This window comes from Schistocerca gregaria, chromosome X, assembly GCF_023897955.1.
Source record: "Schistocerca gregaria isolate iqSchGreg1 chromosome X, iqSchGreg1.2, whole genome shotgun sequence".
NCBI classification, from domain to species: domain Eukaryota; kingdom Metazoa; phylum Arthropoda; class Insecta; order Orthoptera; family Acrididae; genus Schistocerca; species Schistocerca gregaria.
In genome coordinates this window covers 515044177-515062880 of record NC_064931.1, presented here as the reverse complement: position 1 = coordinate 515062880, position 18704 = coordinate 515044177, and the positions used below count along the sequence as shown (strand labels likewise).

General features: G+C 39.8%; 1 protein-coding gene across 7 annotated transcripts in view; it reads right to left on the bottom strand.

The window, feature by feature from the left end:
• Window positions 1–18704, bottom strand: part of LOC126299526 (DNA fragmentation factor subunit alpha-like) — an 84971-nt gene that overhangs the window by 15048 nt on the left and 51219 nt on the right. For 3 of the 7 annotated variants that reach the window (XM_049991506.1, XM_049991508.1, XM_049991507.1), the window contains exon 5: window positions 8019–8164. In XM_049991506.1, the coding sequence (XP_049847463.1) occupies window positions 8020–8164 (145 nt within the window). In that variant the 3' untranslated portion in view covers window position 8019. Of the gene's footprint in view, window positions 1–6696; window positions 6810–8018; window positions 8165–18704 lie in introns of those variants that run through there. The other 4 variants (XM_049991503.1, XM_049991505.1, XM_049991504.1 and 1 more) reach the window with 2 other exon arrangements.

Sequence of the window (18704 nt, the reverse complement as noted above, 5' to 3'; positions counted from 1 at the left end):
TTACATTACTCAATGTGGACAATTTTACCATTCAGCTAATTCTTTCATTTCTTTCCCTTAGTCCACATTCTCCTGCTATTTTTGTTTCTCTTTCTTTTCCTACTAATGAATTCCAGTCTTTCATTTCATCTCCCTTAAATATCTCAATAATTTCTTTTATTTCATGATAGGCTGTTTCAATCTCTTTGTCATCTGCAGAGTTAGTTGGCATATATATGGGGTAGACAAATGAAAATGAGACAGACTTTATAAAGAGCATGGTGTGGATGTTGGTAATGTAAGTAGGTGTGTGTGTGTGTGTGTGTGTGTGTGTGTGTGTGTATGTGTGTGTGTGTGTGTGTGAATAGAAGTGCTCTCTATAGGGAATCAGAAAGGTACAGTGCAAATATTCACCACGTATCATTTCTCTGTTAAACGTGCTTGATGTGAGGTCATCAAGTCATATGTGCATCCGACTTCACTATCGAGGCCAGGAAAAAGGAACAGCGAGGTGTAGTGCAGTTTTTGACTGTAGAAGTAGTTTCAGGAAGTGAAAACCACACCCAAATTTCTGCAGTGTATGGTGAACACAGTATGCCACATGCACGTGTGTTTGTGTGGAATAAACAATTTCAAGGAGGTCAAGAGTCATCTAACGGCAACAGTCAGTCAGGAAAGGTTCATTGTGTCCATACCCCTTCTGTCATTTCTGCAGTGGTTGCTGCCATCAGAAATGACCGATGGTGGAAGGTGGAAGACATTCAGCTCATGTTGGGCATCAGCCATGATACCACTCATGCCATCATGACAGAGCACATGCCATGACGACAGAGCAACTGAATTTGAACATAATGTCTACATCACTATGCCACCAGGAATAGTATCACTGTGAAAAATACTGTTTCCTATCATGTAATGTTGCAGGAGATGAAACACAGTGGCATCATTTTGAGGCTGAGAGCAACAATGGAAGCACATGGATTCACCCCACTGAAAAACTCCAAAACAGTACACACCAATTCCAAGGAAGTCATGATGACCTTTCTCTTTGACTGCAACGTACAGAATACATTGACTTTCCGGAACACGACACCACAATTAATGCACAGGATACTTCACAAAAATTGAAGCACGTCATCATGTCCAAACACCCAAAAAAGTTGATGAACACCATCATCATCGTGTTGCAGGATAATGCCTGCCCAAATATTGCCATAGATGTTTCACTGTGAAATCTTTACATGTCCTCCATACAATCCTGACCTCTCCCTAAATGATTTCCATATTTTTTGGTGTGTTGAAGAATGGAATTTGTGGCCATCAGTTTGCTTCAGATGAAGAGTGCACCCCTGGGTACAATCGTGGTTCTGCAAACAACCACAAACATTTTTTCATGAAGGCATTGACCATCTTGTCTCTACTTTTGAAACAATAAGCAGTTTACTTACTTTTCTTCCATATGTCTCATTTTCATGTGACTGCTCCTTATAAACTTGGGTCTCATTATTATTATTAGATCTACTCCTGAACTATTCCTATTTGATCTTGTATTTAGAACCATGTACTCAGCTGACTAGAAGTTATTTTCTACTGGCTACTGCATTTTACTAAATCCCACTATATTTAACATCAGCAATCCAGTTCCCGTTTTAAAATTTCTAATCTACCGGGTGATCAAAAAGTCAGTATAAATTTGAAAACTTAATAAACCATGGAATAATGTAGATAGAGAGGTAAAAATTGACACACATGCTTGGAATGACATGGGGTTTTATTAGAGAGAGAGAGAGAGAAAAAAAAAAAGAAAACATATTGCTAGACGCGTGAAAGATCTCTTGCACGCGTCGTTTGGTGATGATCATGTGCTCAGCCGCCACTTTCGTCATGCTTGGCCTCCCAGGTCCCCTGACCTCAGTCCGTGCAATTATTGGCTTTGGAGTTACCTGAAGTTGCAAGTGTATCTCGATCGACATCCATCTCTAGGGATGCTGAAAGACAACATCCAACGCCAATGCCTTACCATAACTCCGGACATGCTTTACAGTGCTGTTCACAACATTATTCCTCAACTACAGCTATTGTTGAGGAATGATGGTGGACATATTGAGCATTTCCTGTAAAGAACATCATCTTTGCTTTGTCTTACTTTGTTATGCTAATTATTGCTATTCTGATCAGGTGAAGGGCCATCTGTCAGACATTTTTTGAATGTTTGTATTTTTTTGATTCTAATAAAACCCCATGTCATTCCAAGCATGTGCGCCAATTTGTACCTCTCTATCTACATCATTCCGTGATTTATTCAGTTTCCAAATTTTTACTGACTTTTTGATCACCTGGAACCTATATGAATAAGGGATATAATGTTCCATGCTCTGATATGTAGAACACCAGTTTCGTTCTTCCTTATGACAACATCCTCAAGTACTCCCCATCCAGAGATACAAATGGGAGACTATTTTACATTCAAACAATGGAAAATCCTTGCTGGAATGTTGGCTCCAGCTGTCAGAGACTGTGGTTAGGTGTGTAAGAGATCTGTTTGCAAGCACGTACGTGTGTGTGCGTGTGTCCTTGTTGGCTAAAAACTTACTTTCTGGCAGTCTTTTTGCTGTGCCTATCTGTGACCCTGTTACATGGTGAGTAATAACTATCTTTTTCTTAATATTGTTACTATTTTACATTTGGAGTATAATAACCAAAAGATTCTGGGCTGCATGTTCTTGTGAAAAATAATGTCTGTAGTTCCCCCCTTGCTTTCAACCATTCGCAGCACAAATATGACAAGGTCCTGTTGAGAAATGTTATAAGACACCACCAGTCAATCATTCAGACTGTTGCTCCTGCTCCTACTGAAAAAGTTGTTACATTCTTCAAAAACCACAGTTCAATTTGGCCTTTCCACAGATATCTCTCTGTTGTTGTTGCACCTACGGTACAGCTATCTGAATCATTGAGGCACCCAAGCCATCCCACCTCAGAAAGGATCTCGGTTCGGGGATTGCAGCTGGATATGCAAGTAAAATTAAATGTGGTTTTTCCAAAAGTACTTTTTACATTAATGATGATCAATTTCTTTCCTTTGACACATCAGTAAAGATTAACAAATAGGAAACTAGTGATTTTGAGACATTTCTTGACGACAAAAGTAAATATAAGATACTGAGAAAAAAGGAGTGGCACTCCAATAAATTCTAATTCTCTAATGCAGTCAGGGTGGTGTTCTAACTGTTAACCAAGCCACCTACTTGTTGAGCACCACTTACTGAGGGTTAGAAGGAATTCCTTTTCTCTTTCAGAGGGCAACTGCAAATTAATTATATGAGAAGTAAGTAGGCTGCAATAGTTTATAATGACTGTCACTAACAAAGAATAGGACAGCATCTGTGCCTGTAGATGTACACATTTTCTGTAGAGCACCTTAAACAGTTAAGGACTGAATTGCACTCTAACAAAACCAAGGTTTGGTAGTGGGAGAGGAAGGGCAGGGGTTGGGGGAGGCTGGTAAACGGTAGGATTACAGGTAGTATTGGAAGCACTGATAGGGAAAGAAACACAAATAAACATGGCATAGAGGAACTGGGAGCCAATGACTTCTCTTTGTCTTTTTTGTTTGTTTGTCTGTTTTGCACATAATTAAAACCACACATTGTTGAGTGTTACTTCATTGCATGTTTTATATCCTTACCAAATATAAATTGCATTTCATAAGTAAAAAAATTAGAAGCTCACGTAACTGCTGCACTCTTATGTAGCCAAAACAATTATTTTTGACACAAATACAGTTTACATACACAAACATGAGATATCACCACCCTTCATTAATAAAATCTAATACTTATCACTGTCCTACAACACTGTGAGAAATTTGTGTAAAGTATAATACTCAATTGAGTCACTGAAATAGAGCAGATACTAACTAAATAACATTTTTAAAGTTATAAAGAGGAAAAGTCATTCACAAATTTCATAGGCCTTTATAACCAGTTTTCATTCCAAGTCACTAGGAACCACTAATCAAAACTGAGATCTGACAGTAGATTCTTCCATTACAATAATATTCCAGCATACTTGCCGTCAAGTCTGCACTGACAATTTAGCTACTGGTAAGTTCCAAAATTATTGTCCACTAAGCCTTAATCCCCAATTCCAATCCTTTGTAACTGTGTTTGCTTTCACATTTTAAGACTCAAATGGAAGAACATCAATTTTACCCAGATGAAGAGCTGAAGTGTGGGGTGACTAATGTGTCTTGTTGACAGAAGACATTTGGAAGAAAATTAGTTTGCTCAAGTAATTATAAAGGACTAGCAAATCAGGCAATGTTTCACAATTGCTAAATATGTAGGCAATAGGATATACACTTCTGGAAATGGAAAAAAGAACACATTGACACCAGTGTGTCAGACCCACCATACTTGCTCCGGACACTGCGAGAGGGCTGTACAAGCAATGATCACACGCACGGCACAGCGGACACACCAGGAACCGCGGTGTTGGCCGTCGAATGGTGCTAGCTGCGCAGCATTTGTGCACCGCCGCCTTCAGTTTCAGCCAGTTTGCCGTGGCATACGGAGCTCCATCGCAGTCTTTAACACTGGTAGCATGCCGCGACAGCGTGGATGTGAACCATATGTGCAGTTGACGGACTTTGAGCGAGGGCGTATAGTGGGCATGCGGGAGGCCGGGTGGACGTACCGCCGAATCGCTCAACACGTGGGGCGTGAGGTCTCCACAGTACATCGATGTTATCGCCAGTGGTCGGCGGAAGATGCATGTGCCCGTCGACCTGGGACCAGACTGCAGCGACGTACGGATGCACGCCAAGACCGTAGGATCCTACGCAGTGTCGTAGGGGACCGCACCGCCACTTCCTAGCAAATTAGGGACACTGTTGCTCCTGGGGTATCGGCGAGGACCATTCGCAACCGTCTCCATGAAGCTGGGCTACGGTCCCGCACACCGTTAGGCCGTCTTCCGCTCACGCCCCAACATCGTGCAGCCCACCTCCAGTGGTGTCGCGACAGGCGTGAATGGAGGGACGAATGGAGACGTGTCATCTTCAGCGATGACAGTCGCTTCTGCCTTGGTGCCAATGATGGTTGTATGCGTGTTTGGCGCCGTGCAGGTGAGCGCCACAATCAGGACTGCATACGACTGAGGCACACAGGGCCAACACCCGGCATCACGGTGTGGGGAGCGATCTCCTACACTGGCCGTACACCTCTGGTGATCGTCGAGGGGACACTGAATAGTGCACGGTACATCCAAACCGTCATCGAACCCATCGTTCTACCATTCCTAGACCGGCAAGGGAACTTGCTGTTCCAACAGGACAATGCACGTCCGCATGTATCCCATGCCACCCAACGTGCTCTAGATGGTGTAAATCAACTACCCTGGCCAGCAAGATCTCCGGATCTGTCCCCCATTGAGCATGTTTGGGACTGGATGAAGCGTCGTCTCACGCGGTCTGCACGTCCAGCACGAACGCTGGTCCAACTGAGGCGCCAGGTGGAAATGGCATGGCAAGCCGTTCCACAGGACTACATCCAGCATCTCCACGATCGTCTCCATGGGAGAATAGCAGCCTGCATTGCTGCGAAAGGTGGATACACACTGTACTAGTGCCGACATTGTGCATGCTCTGTTACCTGTGTCTATGTGCCTGTGGTTCTGTCAGTATGATCATGTGATGCATCTGACCCCAGGAATGTGTCAATAAAGTTTCCCCTTCCTGGGACAATGAATTCACGGTGTTCTTATTTCAATTTCCAGGAGTGTATGTACTAAACTCCTTCCTCCCCTCTCTCTGTCCGTCTCCTCCTTCTCCCTCTCTCTGTCTACTTTCTCGTCCTCTCTCCCCCATCCATCTTCTCTTCTCTCATCTGTCTAACCTTGAGCTACGTTTTCTGTTATTGTAAACAAGACTGTGAAACTGTGATGGGAACTGAAATCACTTAAAATAAGTAGGCAAATCAGTTAGGATCATTTATATTTGAGGTATGAGAGAGACCTCTCCAGCTGCTGGATCTGTGAATACAGTAGCTTCAGTAATAGCATTTTGCATAGCTTTAAGCTGTGAGTTGGTAGGATTACATAGTTACGGACGATTCAGATTCCCTAGTAGTACTCTAATCATAAACTGATAAACCATAAATACAACTGTCCTTTTTTTCTGTAAAATTGATGTCAAACGAGAGAACAAAAAAATCTCATTGTTTTATATAAAATTGCACAAGGGGAAGGAATATATATGGGACAGATAATTTTTCTAATGGTTTTCCGTGTCCTGCTACCGCAGTTAAAACTGACTACGAGAAAGAAAACAAAATCGCACATTTTCACAGCATAGCATTTTCTTTCTACCAGTAAGTTTTGATAGCAAACCTGTACATTGTCATTAAAAATAAATAAATATATTTCCAATGTCCGTCTGAGTATTTATTAGTGTACTGTGGAAAATTCTGAAGCAAATCAGCAAAGAACTTTTGAAATTTTCTCTAACAACACTTCCCTTTTATATATTGCACATATTAAAATACATATAGCCCATGTCCATTTGAACATTTATTAGAGCATCATGTAAGAATCTGAAGTAAATCAGTCAAGTACTTTTCGAGATTTTTGGTAACAACATTAAATGACGACTTGTTTTTATGTGGTACGAAGATAGTTTGAAAAGTTCTCAGAACACAATAGAAAAAAAGTACTTACATCACTGAAACTTTTTTTTTATTTTTCAATGTAGTCTCCTTGTTGATTAATGTACTTGGTCCAACGGTATTCCAGTGCCTTGATCCCATCTTGAAAATGAGTTTCCTCCAGGCCTGCAAAATAGTTGTAAACTCCGGCTATCAATCCTTCGTTTGAAAGGAATCTTCATCCACCAAGAAAAATTTTCAGTTTTGCGAAGAGATGGAAGTCTGACAGAGCCAATCAGGTGAATAAGGCAGGTTCGGCAACAATTCATTCTTTAGTTTGTGTAATTTTGCCACGCCGACAGCACACATGTGCAGGCGTGCGTCAAGAGGCACAGCACCCATCTTGCAGATAATTTTTTCATTTTTAATTTTGCTGTTAAAATGTGCTATACCCCTTCAGATGACATCTGGAAAGTGTGAGCAATTTCATGCTCTTTCAATCGGCAAGCCCCCGCAACCATTTTGTGCACTTTTGCAATGGTTTCTGGAGTAGTGACACATCTTGGCTGACCACTGTGTGTATCATCTAAGCTCTCCTGACCAAATTTAAAACTCATTTGTCCACTTGGCAACAGTTGAATATGAAGGAGCAGAGTACCCCAGAATATTCTGGAAACCGGCACGAATGTCCTTCCCTTTAATACATTCCTTTACAAAGTACTTAATTGCAGCTTGAATCTCAATTTTTTCCATCTTCACAAATCACTATACGTGTACAACAATAGAGCCATGTCACAACCACAACTCTCTTCCAAGAGCACTGACATGGCACATATTTACAGGCAACAGTCCAATGACTATCATGTGAACAACTCGTTGCTCTAGTGCTGACCTCTTAGAGGTGATTCCGAGAACTTTTCAAACCACCCTTGTGGTATAGATGACGAGAAACAATGAGTGAAGAGAAAAATATTCTGAAATAACATGTGAATGTTGTTTATTTATAGAAGTATTTGTGTTCCAGAGGACCATAACAGCTTCATCTATCACACTCTTAAGAGTGAAACAATGCTGCCACTAAATCATACAACACAAACCATCCACATTGTAAATTTTCACAACTTCTGTTGAACATATTTACAGCAAGAATGAATTTTCCAGCTAGTTAAGAATCAAGTAAATTACTGTCATCATCATAAAATATTAACTACACGGTAATAATTGGTATCTCTGTCTTAGATTTAAAAAAAATTATCATGGTCAAAATATATGATAGCATTAACAAACAATTACACACAGTTACAATTTATTATTATTATTATTATTATTATTATTATTATTATTATTATTATTATTATTATTATATATGACAACCAAAATATCTTTGATAGTTACCTTACACTTTTTCTTTCTTGACTTGTACCACTTCCTCCTGCTGCCCTCCACGATACAATTTGAGCAATTCTAGGGCCTCTTGAGCTTGCCGTTTCTCTGATAGGAATCTTCCACTTGCTTCTTTCAGTTGCACCAAAAATATTTCACTAGAAAAGTCAATATTTCATTATAAATATAGCTATATAGTTTCAGCAAGCAGGTAACATTTATACTTAACAAAAGAACAGATCAACATTAAGACGTTGTATTAATCAGTATAAACCAGAATGCAACTTCACACAACACACTAAAATATTTAAAAGCCCATAAGGGTCTGTGCAGCACAGCAGGTTGTGCAAATTCTCAGAGCTTCACAATTACATGTGGTGGGGCATATTTTCATTGTTACAACATATCACTTTCACAACATATACAGAACAAAAAGGATGGTAAATAAGTGGTACCATATTGTGCACCAAGCTGCTTCACGTCAGCACCTGCCATCCAGCAACAAGTACAGGACTACCTGCAACATTCTGTGTCAGCCTGCACCACTGATTTGAGACTAGCAGCAGCTGGACTATGGAATTATTGCCCCATGTGTAAGCTGTCATAACACCACAACAGAAACACCTGCATTTGGGGTAATGCTGTGACCAGGAAGCACGGATTGGTGATGAACGGCACCACATTATGTTCGGCGATGAATCACGGTTCTGAAAGTATGATGGAGACTTATGGAGAGGTCCCGTTCTTCCAATGTTATGGAGAGGCACAGCGATATTAATCCTGGTATCATGGTATGGGGAGCATCAGGTATGACTTCCGGTCGTGGCTGGTAGTGATTGAGGGAACTCTGAGGGCACAACGATGTGTCAACGGACATCCCGCATCCTCGTGTGCTATGTCTCATGTGACAGTATTAAATCCCCAGATGTGCATGTGTGGGACCAGCTCAGGCATCAACTCTGTCCCAGCAACAGCATCCAGAATATCAAGGAACAGTTACAACACTTACGCTTCAGAAGAGGATAAAATTGGTGCATGCATTCAGGCCAGAGGGTGTGCAACTCCATGCAGATAAATGGGCTCATACTGCTATATTCTTTGTAACTTTGACTCAATTTGTAATTACTGAAATAACATCACACATGCTCTCAACACTTGTAGTTTCATTTTGTTTTCTCCTCCCCTTCTGGGTGCTTCTTCTGTCAGGCAGTGTATGTGGATGTATAAGTACAAAGTAATATACTCTGAAACACTGAGCGGATACCTACCAATTATTGTGATACAATAAGTTTTGTGTACTTTGTCACATTTGGTTCTTGGGGCACAATACATTATCAAACTCACTGAATGACCAACATAAAAAATCGAAATTCTGGATGCTTGCTCCCCCGCCTGGACAAATTTCTGCCCATAAAGCCTGACTCTAGTGAGGGTTGGCTGGTCTTCTGGACATGTTAACCATCTGAGAACATCCACGAGGTGTGTGTAACTTATAGGGTTCTATTGACACAAAAAGCATGACTCATAATTGATTAACAGTTTCAATGGAGGAAGAACAGATGGCCTTACTGGAATCAATGTAACTTAGCAATCATATGTGAATCAATTGTTTAGCAGTTTTCAAGTCATGTAGATAAGCCAAACATTGGATCAGAGTTTGCAGTTTGTCTGGATGGGCATGAGAAACACGTTGCAAATCTATTCAGACTGGCCACCACATCACAATACAAAACTTCTGAAGATCACTCGAAACGTTCTTAACTTGAACATGATTTTTGTTATATGTGATTATTGTTACATGTGATGAAGCTACAAATGTTTATCGACAGATTTGTCAGGTATGGGTTGTTACAATGCTTCACTCTGCTGGTGCTGTACAAACAGCAGAGAAGGAAAAATCAACACAACAAACAATTGTTCACCACTAAGTGAGACAGAGGGGTGTTTAGCAGTAATGAGAACATATTTTTAAAACATTTGTTGTAAAGGTTACAGTAACATAATGTTACACGGTATTTCTTACTATTGCAAAATCACACTGTAAAATTCTATGTAAGTACTGCCATTGACCCTAATATGACATATCAAAATAAAAAAAGAGAACAGAAAGAACATATATGCACTACCAAAGTAAAAAATAAAAACGAGACTTTTAATGAAATAGTAGGATCACATCCACGATTCTTTAAAGAATGGAACTTCCATGTATAAACCAGCTTCAAATGTCTGAGTGCTGTGAGTTATATGCCTTGAGACATATGTACAGTTCATAACTTTAATACTTGACTTATTGTGTTTAATCTTTAAGCGGACACAGACAGAAGGCTGGTAATACTTTGTGTGTGCTGTCAGTACTGAGCACATATAAATGCTTACACACTTTGCAAAAGGATTGTCACAATTTGCAACAACAAAGTGAATGTTATCTCAAAGATTACGTTTGGTAATCAGGCTAATTTTGTGACTTTCAGTGTGATCTTGTATCAAGAAAATAATACATGGTACAATGACTTTACACATAATGAGTTGCGTGTAAAAAAATGTGAAATATGTCATTTTCATTGGGTACAGGAACATGTATATTTTGTAACAGAGAGAAATGGCACATGTATTTGTTTAATGTACTAAAGTACTATTGCTTTCCTGAAAAATACAAATGCTGAGTGACATTTCAAAACTGTATACCTAAGTGAGAAGGTTGAGTGTCTTCTACACTGTAAACTGAGGAAAAAAATCAAGAAACTTAAAAAGCAATTAAGTTTTCAGCAAAATCTGTTCACAAAATCAGCAGGCAAAAGTGTTGCTGCCACACTTGTTTCTTATTGTGTTTCAGATGTATTGGAGAAGAGGAGGAAACCCTCTGAAGGGGAATTCGTAAAAAGATACATTTTGAGAAGCAACTGATGTATTGTTTCAGAATTTCAAAAACAAGTCTGAAATAGTGGCTGCTATTGAATCCCGCCAACTTTAATCAAGAACAGCCACAAGAGAAGGCGAAATAATGTCTAAGGATGTTTTTCCTCAACTGAAAACAGACTTGGATGAGTGTTGCTATAATGCAATAAGACGAGCCAAATGATGCAACATACACAGCTCAGTTTTTCTAAGTATTTCATCCTAGCTGACAAAACATCTATCGACTAACTTGTAAAAGCACCAAAGATGGAGCTCTAGTCATAAGTTTTTCTAAAAAAATGTTTTTTTTATATATCACTGTATTTCACACCATCAGTCTCTGTGTGGAAAGTTTTTAAATTTGAATGAAACTATGAAAACTGTTGTGAATATGGTCAACAAAATTAGGTATCATTGTCTTTTGCCACCTATCAAACTGTTTTTCAAAAACAGATGACAATTGTTTCAGTATCACAAAGATTGCTGCTCTATCCAGGATTTTCCATTGTTTGAAGATTATACTTTGTTTGCTTATATTGAAATCCTCTCTGCCGTATAAATTCTGCTTTCTTAACTGACCTAACAGGAACACCGAATGGACTAAACTTGAAATTTCACGGTAATGCAAACATATTGCTGATGTGATATCCGAAGTAACTTCTTTCACAGATAAATTGTGTTTATGGGAGTGCAGCCTCAAGTGAGGTTAATTAACACACTTTCCAACTCTGAAGAAGCAAACAGAGGAGGATGAGATACCTAATGATAGAGAATGTCATGTACCAATGACATCCAATTTAGGGATGATTTCAATGGATTGTTTTCATATTTCAAAAAGATATCAGTGATAATCCAATTTCTATCTTTCCCTTGGACTGGCCTTGAACTTCTGGATAATCTTCCTCCATTGAAAACGTTTTTGATGTAGATAGGTTAGCTGGTGAACTTGAAATAATATCTTTAAAAACTGACTTTTATCTTGAAAGTGTTGCAGAACACAAAAACTGTGGCCTGTTTCCTCATGTGTTGTTGTTGTTGTTGTCTTCAGTCCTGAGACTGGTTTGATGCAGCTCTCCATGCTACTCTATCCTGTGCAAGCTGCTTCATCTCCCAGTACCTACTGCAACCTACATCCTTCTGAATCTGCTTAGTGTACTCATCTCTCGGTCTCCCTCTACGATTTTTACCCTCCACGCTGCCCTCCAATGCTAAATTTGTGATCCCTTGATGCCTCAAAACATGTCCTACCAACCGATCCCTTCTTCTAGTCAAGTTGTGCCACAAACTTCTCTTCTCCCCAATCCTATTCAATACCTCCTCATTAGTTACGTGATCTATCCACCTTATCTTCAGTATTCTTCTGTAGCACCACATTTCGAAAGCTTCTATTCTCTTCTTGTCCAAACTAGTTATCGTCCATGTTTCACTTCCATACATGGCTACACTCCAAACAAATACTTTCAGAAACGACTTCCTGATACATAAATCTATATTCGACGTTAACAAATTTCTCTTCTTCAGAAACGCTTTCCTTGCCATTGCCAGTCTACATTTTATATCCTCTCTACTTCGACCATCATCAGTTATTTTACTTCCTAAATAGCAAAACTCCTTTACTACTTTAAGTGTCTCATTTCCTAATCTAATTCCCTCAGCATCACCCGATTTAATTTGACTACATTCCATTATCCTCGTTTTGCTTTTGTTAATGTTCATCTTATATCCTCCTTTCAAGACACTGTCCATTCCATTCAACTGCTCTTCCAAGTCCTTTGCCGTCTCTGACAGAATTACAATGTCATCGGCGAACCTCAAAGTTTTTACTTCGTCTCCATGAATTTTAATACCTACTCCAAATTTTTCTTTTGTTTCCTTTACTGCTTGCTCAATATACAGATTGAATAACATCGGGGAGAGGCTACAACCCTGTCTCACTCCTTTCCCAACCACTGCTTCCCTTTCATGCCCCTCGACTCTTATGACTGCCATCTGGTTTCTGTACAAATTATAAATAGCCTTTCGCTCCCTGTATTTTACCCCTGCCACCTTTATAATTTGAAAAAGAGTATTCCAGTCAACATTGTCAAAAGCTTTCTCTAAGTCTACAAATGCTAGAAACGTAGGTTTGCCTTTTCTTAATCTTTCTTCTAAGATAAGTCGTAAGGTCAGTATTGCCTCACGTGTTCCAACATTTCGACGGAATCCAAACTGATCCTCCCCGAGGTCTGCATCTACCAGTTTTTCCATTCGTCTGTAAAGAATTCGTGTTAGTATTTTGCAGCCGTGGCTTATTAAACTGATAGTTCGGTAATTTTCACATCTGTCAGCACCTGCTTTCTTTGGGATTGGAATTATTATATTCTTCTTGAAGTCTGAGGGTATTTCGCCTGTCTCATACATCTTGCTCACCAGATGGAAGAGTGTAGTCAGGACTGGCTCTCCCAAGGCCGTCAGTAGTTCTAATGGAATGTTGTCTACTCCGGGGGCCTTGTTTCGACTCAGGTCTTTCAGTGCTCTGTCAAACTCTTCACGCAGTATCGTATCTCCCATTTCGTCTTCATCTACATCCTCTTCCATTTCCATAATATTGTCCTCAAGTACATCACCCTTGTATAAACCTTCTATATACTCCTTCCACCTTTCTGCTTTCCCTTCTTTGCTTAGAACTGGGCTGCCATCTGAGCTCTTGATATTCATACACTTGGTTCTCTTCTCTCCAAAGGTCTCTTTGATTTTCCTGTAGGCAGTATCTATCTTACCCCTAGTGAGATAAGCTTCTACATCCTTACATTTGTCCTCTAGCCATCCCTGCTTAGCCATTTTGCACTTCCTGTCGATCTCATTTTTGAGACGTTTGTGTTCCTTTTTGCCTGCTTCATTTACTGCATTTTTATATTTTCTCCTTTCATCAATTAAATTCAATATTTCTTCTGTTACCCAAGGATTTCTAGCAGCCCTCGTCTTTGTACCTACTTTATCCTCTGCTGCCTTCACTACTACATCCCTCAGAGCTACCCATTCTTCTTCTACTGTATTTCTTTCCCCTATTCCTGTCAATTGTTCCCCTATGCTCTCCCTGAAACTCTGTACAACCTCTGGTTCTTTCAGTTTATCCAGGTCCCATCTCCTTAATTTCCCACATTTTTGCAGTTTCTTCAGTTTTAATCTACAGGTCATAACCAATAGATTGTGGTCAGAGTCCACATCTGCCCCTGGAAATGTCTTACAACTTAAAACCTGGTTCCTAAATCTCTGTCTTACCATTATATAATCTATCTGATACCTTTTAGTATCTCCAGGGTTCTTCCACGTATACAACCTTCTTTCATGATTTTTAAACCAAGTGTTAGCTATGATTAAGCTGTGCTCTGTGCAAAATTCTACTAGGCGGCTTCCTCTTTCATTTCTTAGCCCCAATCCATATTCACCTACTATGTTTCCTTCTCTCCCTTTTCCTACACTCGAATTCCAGTCACCCATTACTATTAAATTTTCGTCTCCCTTCACTATCTGAATAATTTCTTTTATTTCATCATACATTTCTTCAATTTCTTCATCATCTGCAGAGCTAGTTGGCATATAAACTTGTACTACTGTAGTAGGTGTGGGCTTCGTATCTATCTTGGCCACAATAATGCGTTCACTATGCTGTTTGTAGTAGCTTACCCGCATTCCTATTTTCCTATTCATTATTAAACCTACTCCTGCATTACCCCTATTTGATTGTGTGTTTATAACCCTGTAGTCACCTGACCAGAAGTCTTGTTCCTCCTGCCACCGAACTTCACTAATTCCCACTATATCTAACTTTAACCTATCCATTTCCCTTTTTAAATTTTCTAACCTACCTGCCCGATTAAGGGATCTGACATTCCACGCTCCGATCCGTAGAACGCCAGTTTTCTTTCTCCTGATAACGACATCCTCCTGAGTAGTCCCCGCCCGGAGATCCGAATGGGGGACTATTTTACCTCCGGAGTATTTTACCCAAGAGGATGCCATCATCATTTAATCATACAGTAAAGCTGCATGTCCTCGGGAAGAATTACGGCTGTAGTTTCCCCTTGCTTTCAGCCGTTCGCAGTACCAGCACAGCAAGGCCGTTTTGGTTAATGTTGCAAGGCCAGATCAGTCAATCATCCAGACTGTTGCCCCTGCAACTACTGAAAAGGCTGCTGCCCCTTTTCAGGAACCACACGTTTGTCTGGCCTCTCAACAGATACCCCTCCGTTGTGGTTGCACCTACGGTACGGCCATCTGTATCGCTGAGGCACGCAAGCCTCCCCACCAACGGCAAGGTCCATGGTTCATGGGGGGGTGTTTCCTCATAAGTACTCTATATCAATTAATGCTGCACGTATGCCAAATGCCTTATTTGCTTCTGCTTACCTTTGTGTATCATTATTGCCAAATATGAATTTTATTAAAAATAAGCACTAAACATGGCTGGCTGATGAACACCTGAACTACTGTATTCGAATAAGTGTAAAATGATACAAAAAACAGTAAGGACATTGTTATCTCAAGTTTCACATTAAATGTAAGATAATTCTTCTGTTATGAATATAAGAATATAGTTGAAACGTATAATGAAATAAAATTCTTACATTTTGAACAAATAGTGAAAATGTAAAACTTTTATTGTTAAATAGTTGTTTTATAATATCCAAAAATTAAAAATGTAGCAATTATTTTATTTTTAAAAGAAGTGGTGCACTTTGATATGTTGAGATGGAATAGTAGAATGTGATGGATTTGTGGTTCTCTACCCCTGCCATGATTATACCTCTTAATGTGTAGTTGTGACAGCATTTTACATTTTTAAACTTGGTCAGTAATTACATACAATACTGAAAATCAAATTATTCTTGCCCCATGGAAGTTGTTACATGGGCAACATGAAACTGGAACCAGGTGACCATTTAAGAGGAGTTCCAAACTAGTAGCAAAACACACTGGTTAGCTAATTTCTTTCGCTGTACCAATGGGAATTCCAGAATGGAATATAATACACATATGAGGACAGATCACTGCTAACTAAACAGAAGAGCTGCTGATCAGTGGACAAGCACAGAGAAAGATTGATGAACTGATTAGTTTTCAGACCTTGAATTATAGTCCTTTAAATGTGGCTGTGTGCTGATTAGCATCTCTTCTGTTTGGTGAATAGCTGTCTGTCCTCAAATAAACATTAAAGTTGTGTTTCCGTTACAAATCATAATTATGAATTGTAAGCATGCAATGGCTCAACAAAATTTCTTTTAGAGAGTACTGTTAAGAAACTTTGGAACCTTGTGAACTTCGGGTAATTTTAGTAATTTATATAGGCACTTGGGTAAAAGATGGACTATGCAATTTCTTTTCCATTTTTGAGTTCTGCATTGCTTCTTGTAGCCAAGATAAAGATGTATCATAGGAAACAAGCTGTCTCCTGGGGTGCCTCTTCCTCTGCCTCCTTTTGGACATATCTGGTACATCTAAGAAGTGAGATTTCTTTGTTCAGTTATGTAATGGGCCATGTCCATTAAATGTTGCACATTTTGGACTGTAATTTTGGAGTTTCATACGTAGTGATTCTGGAGACTATAAAAGTAAATCAAAAAATACAATAGTGGTTACAGATTTGTGAGTTTTAAGATGAAATTAATGTGTACTGCTATATGGGGGTAATTTCAAAATAACAGTACTGCTTCTATGGAAAGGACAATGTTACAGTGTACAGCCCAGCAAAAAGCCACAGTGATACTACGATATCTGAAACTATGTTAATGACAAGTGGCAGCAATGAATAATTCTCATCTACACTGTGCAGTCACATTGATGTGACCATCTGTCAAAAGTCTGAATATCCACCTTTTGCAGCATGGGTCACTGCAAAATGTGCAGGAAGAGAGTCAATGAAGTTCTGGAAGGTACTGACAGGGACGTGGAGCCATGCCAGCTCTATTGCCATGGCCAACTACACTAGGATTCTCAGTTGAGGATCCGTGACATGAACAGCGTGATCGGGGTGGTCCCACAGGTTCTTGATTGAGTTTAAATCTAGGGAGATTTATGGCAGTAAACTCATCCAGGTGTTCTTGGAACCATGCACGAACACTGCGAGCTGTGTGACATGTTGCACTGTCCTGCTGGTAGATGCCATTGTGCCGAGGAAAAGCATACTGCATGTAAGGGTGGACATGGTCTCCAAGGATAGACGCATATTAGTGTTAATCCACTGTGCCTTCCAGAATGACAAGATCATCCAGCTAACACCACAAAAACATTTGGCTGACTGTAACTCTCTGTTTTAGTGGCATTAGCTGGATGATCTTGTCATTCACACTAACGGCAATCTGTCATCTTAAAAAGGCCACCTGTCACCATTCAGTGGACGTCCACATATGGTATTCGCATGCAAATTAAAGCCTTTGTCAGTGATGAACAGTTGTCAGCACGGTTGCATGAACCACGCACCTGCTGTGTAGGCCCACATGCAACAACATTCACTGAAAGTCATTGAGGAGACAATGTTGGTAGGCCCTTGGTTCATTCATCTGGGCAGTCGGTTGCTCAACAGTTGCATGCCTATTTGCCCACACACATCTCCACAGCCATCAATCACACCTGTCATTTATGGCCCGTGGTGCATCACAGCTGCATTGGTGCCAGTTTTGGATAGCACCATTCGCCATGCATGGTACACTTTAAGCATGGTGACACCCAAACAGTTTCCACCCTTGGATGAAAGCCAATGATCATTCGCTTTCGAATGTCAGATAAATCACTCTGTTTCTGTATTATGACAATGGCTGCACTGTTTTTCGCATTCCCCAGACATGCTTCATACACCCTCCACTGCTAGTGCTGATATATGCTGATTGTGAGTGGTTACTGCATGTTGATGTTGAACATATGTGGTAGTCACATAAAATATTACTGGACCATTCAGTTTTTAGAAGTGTAGAGAAATGGATGCTTTCATGAATAATTTTGCTATTTCTGTTTCAAATCTAGATCTGTCCAGTCATAAATACAGGAATGACCGTACTAGTAATGTGGATGCTCAAGACATAAATATACCTCACAGGTGATTTTAAGCTTTGGGAAATGTGAATACACAGAACAATTTTGTTCTGTTCAGAGAAGGAAAGTGGCATACCACAGGAGTTCATATGAGAGACTAAATAAAAATTTAAAAAGGGAAAAGCTACTATTACTAGCTCACTCTTAGAAGATTTATAGCTGACTTGAGCTGCTGTTTCAATGGAAAGTGTACAACTTCAGACCAATATTCATTTGTTTCTAGTCACTACCAACCTTTGCTTTCAATAATGCGTGTGAGGAGGTCTTCACTGAAGGTATTAATGAATTTAAAGCATTTCACATTCACTTACATATAACGTTTCTGTGATCTCTAGCTCCATGTGTTATGTCCACTTTTGTTTACGAATATGTAGACAAGTTGAACACATTGTCATCTGCTATAACTGTGTGCACACAAGAAGACGGGGGTGAGACAATGAACAGGGGCAAGGAGCATTGCAACACATTATGATCCATCCGTAGCATCATTCCCTTGTCCCTGCAGCATGTGCATCATGATGCGTGTAGAATATTCAGCATCAATTTTCATGTTGGTTTAGCGACAGTGAGCATTCATTATGGGCAATATAAAGCAGACACAACATAGATTACGTTAAGAAGTGACAGTGATAGTTTTCCTAGCACACAAATACTGCTAGGCGCATTCAGAAGATAAAATAGTGGCTGTGTGCAGCTATGTTGCCAGCTACCATGGTAGGCAATGGCTGGAATGTT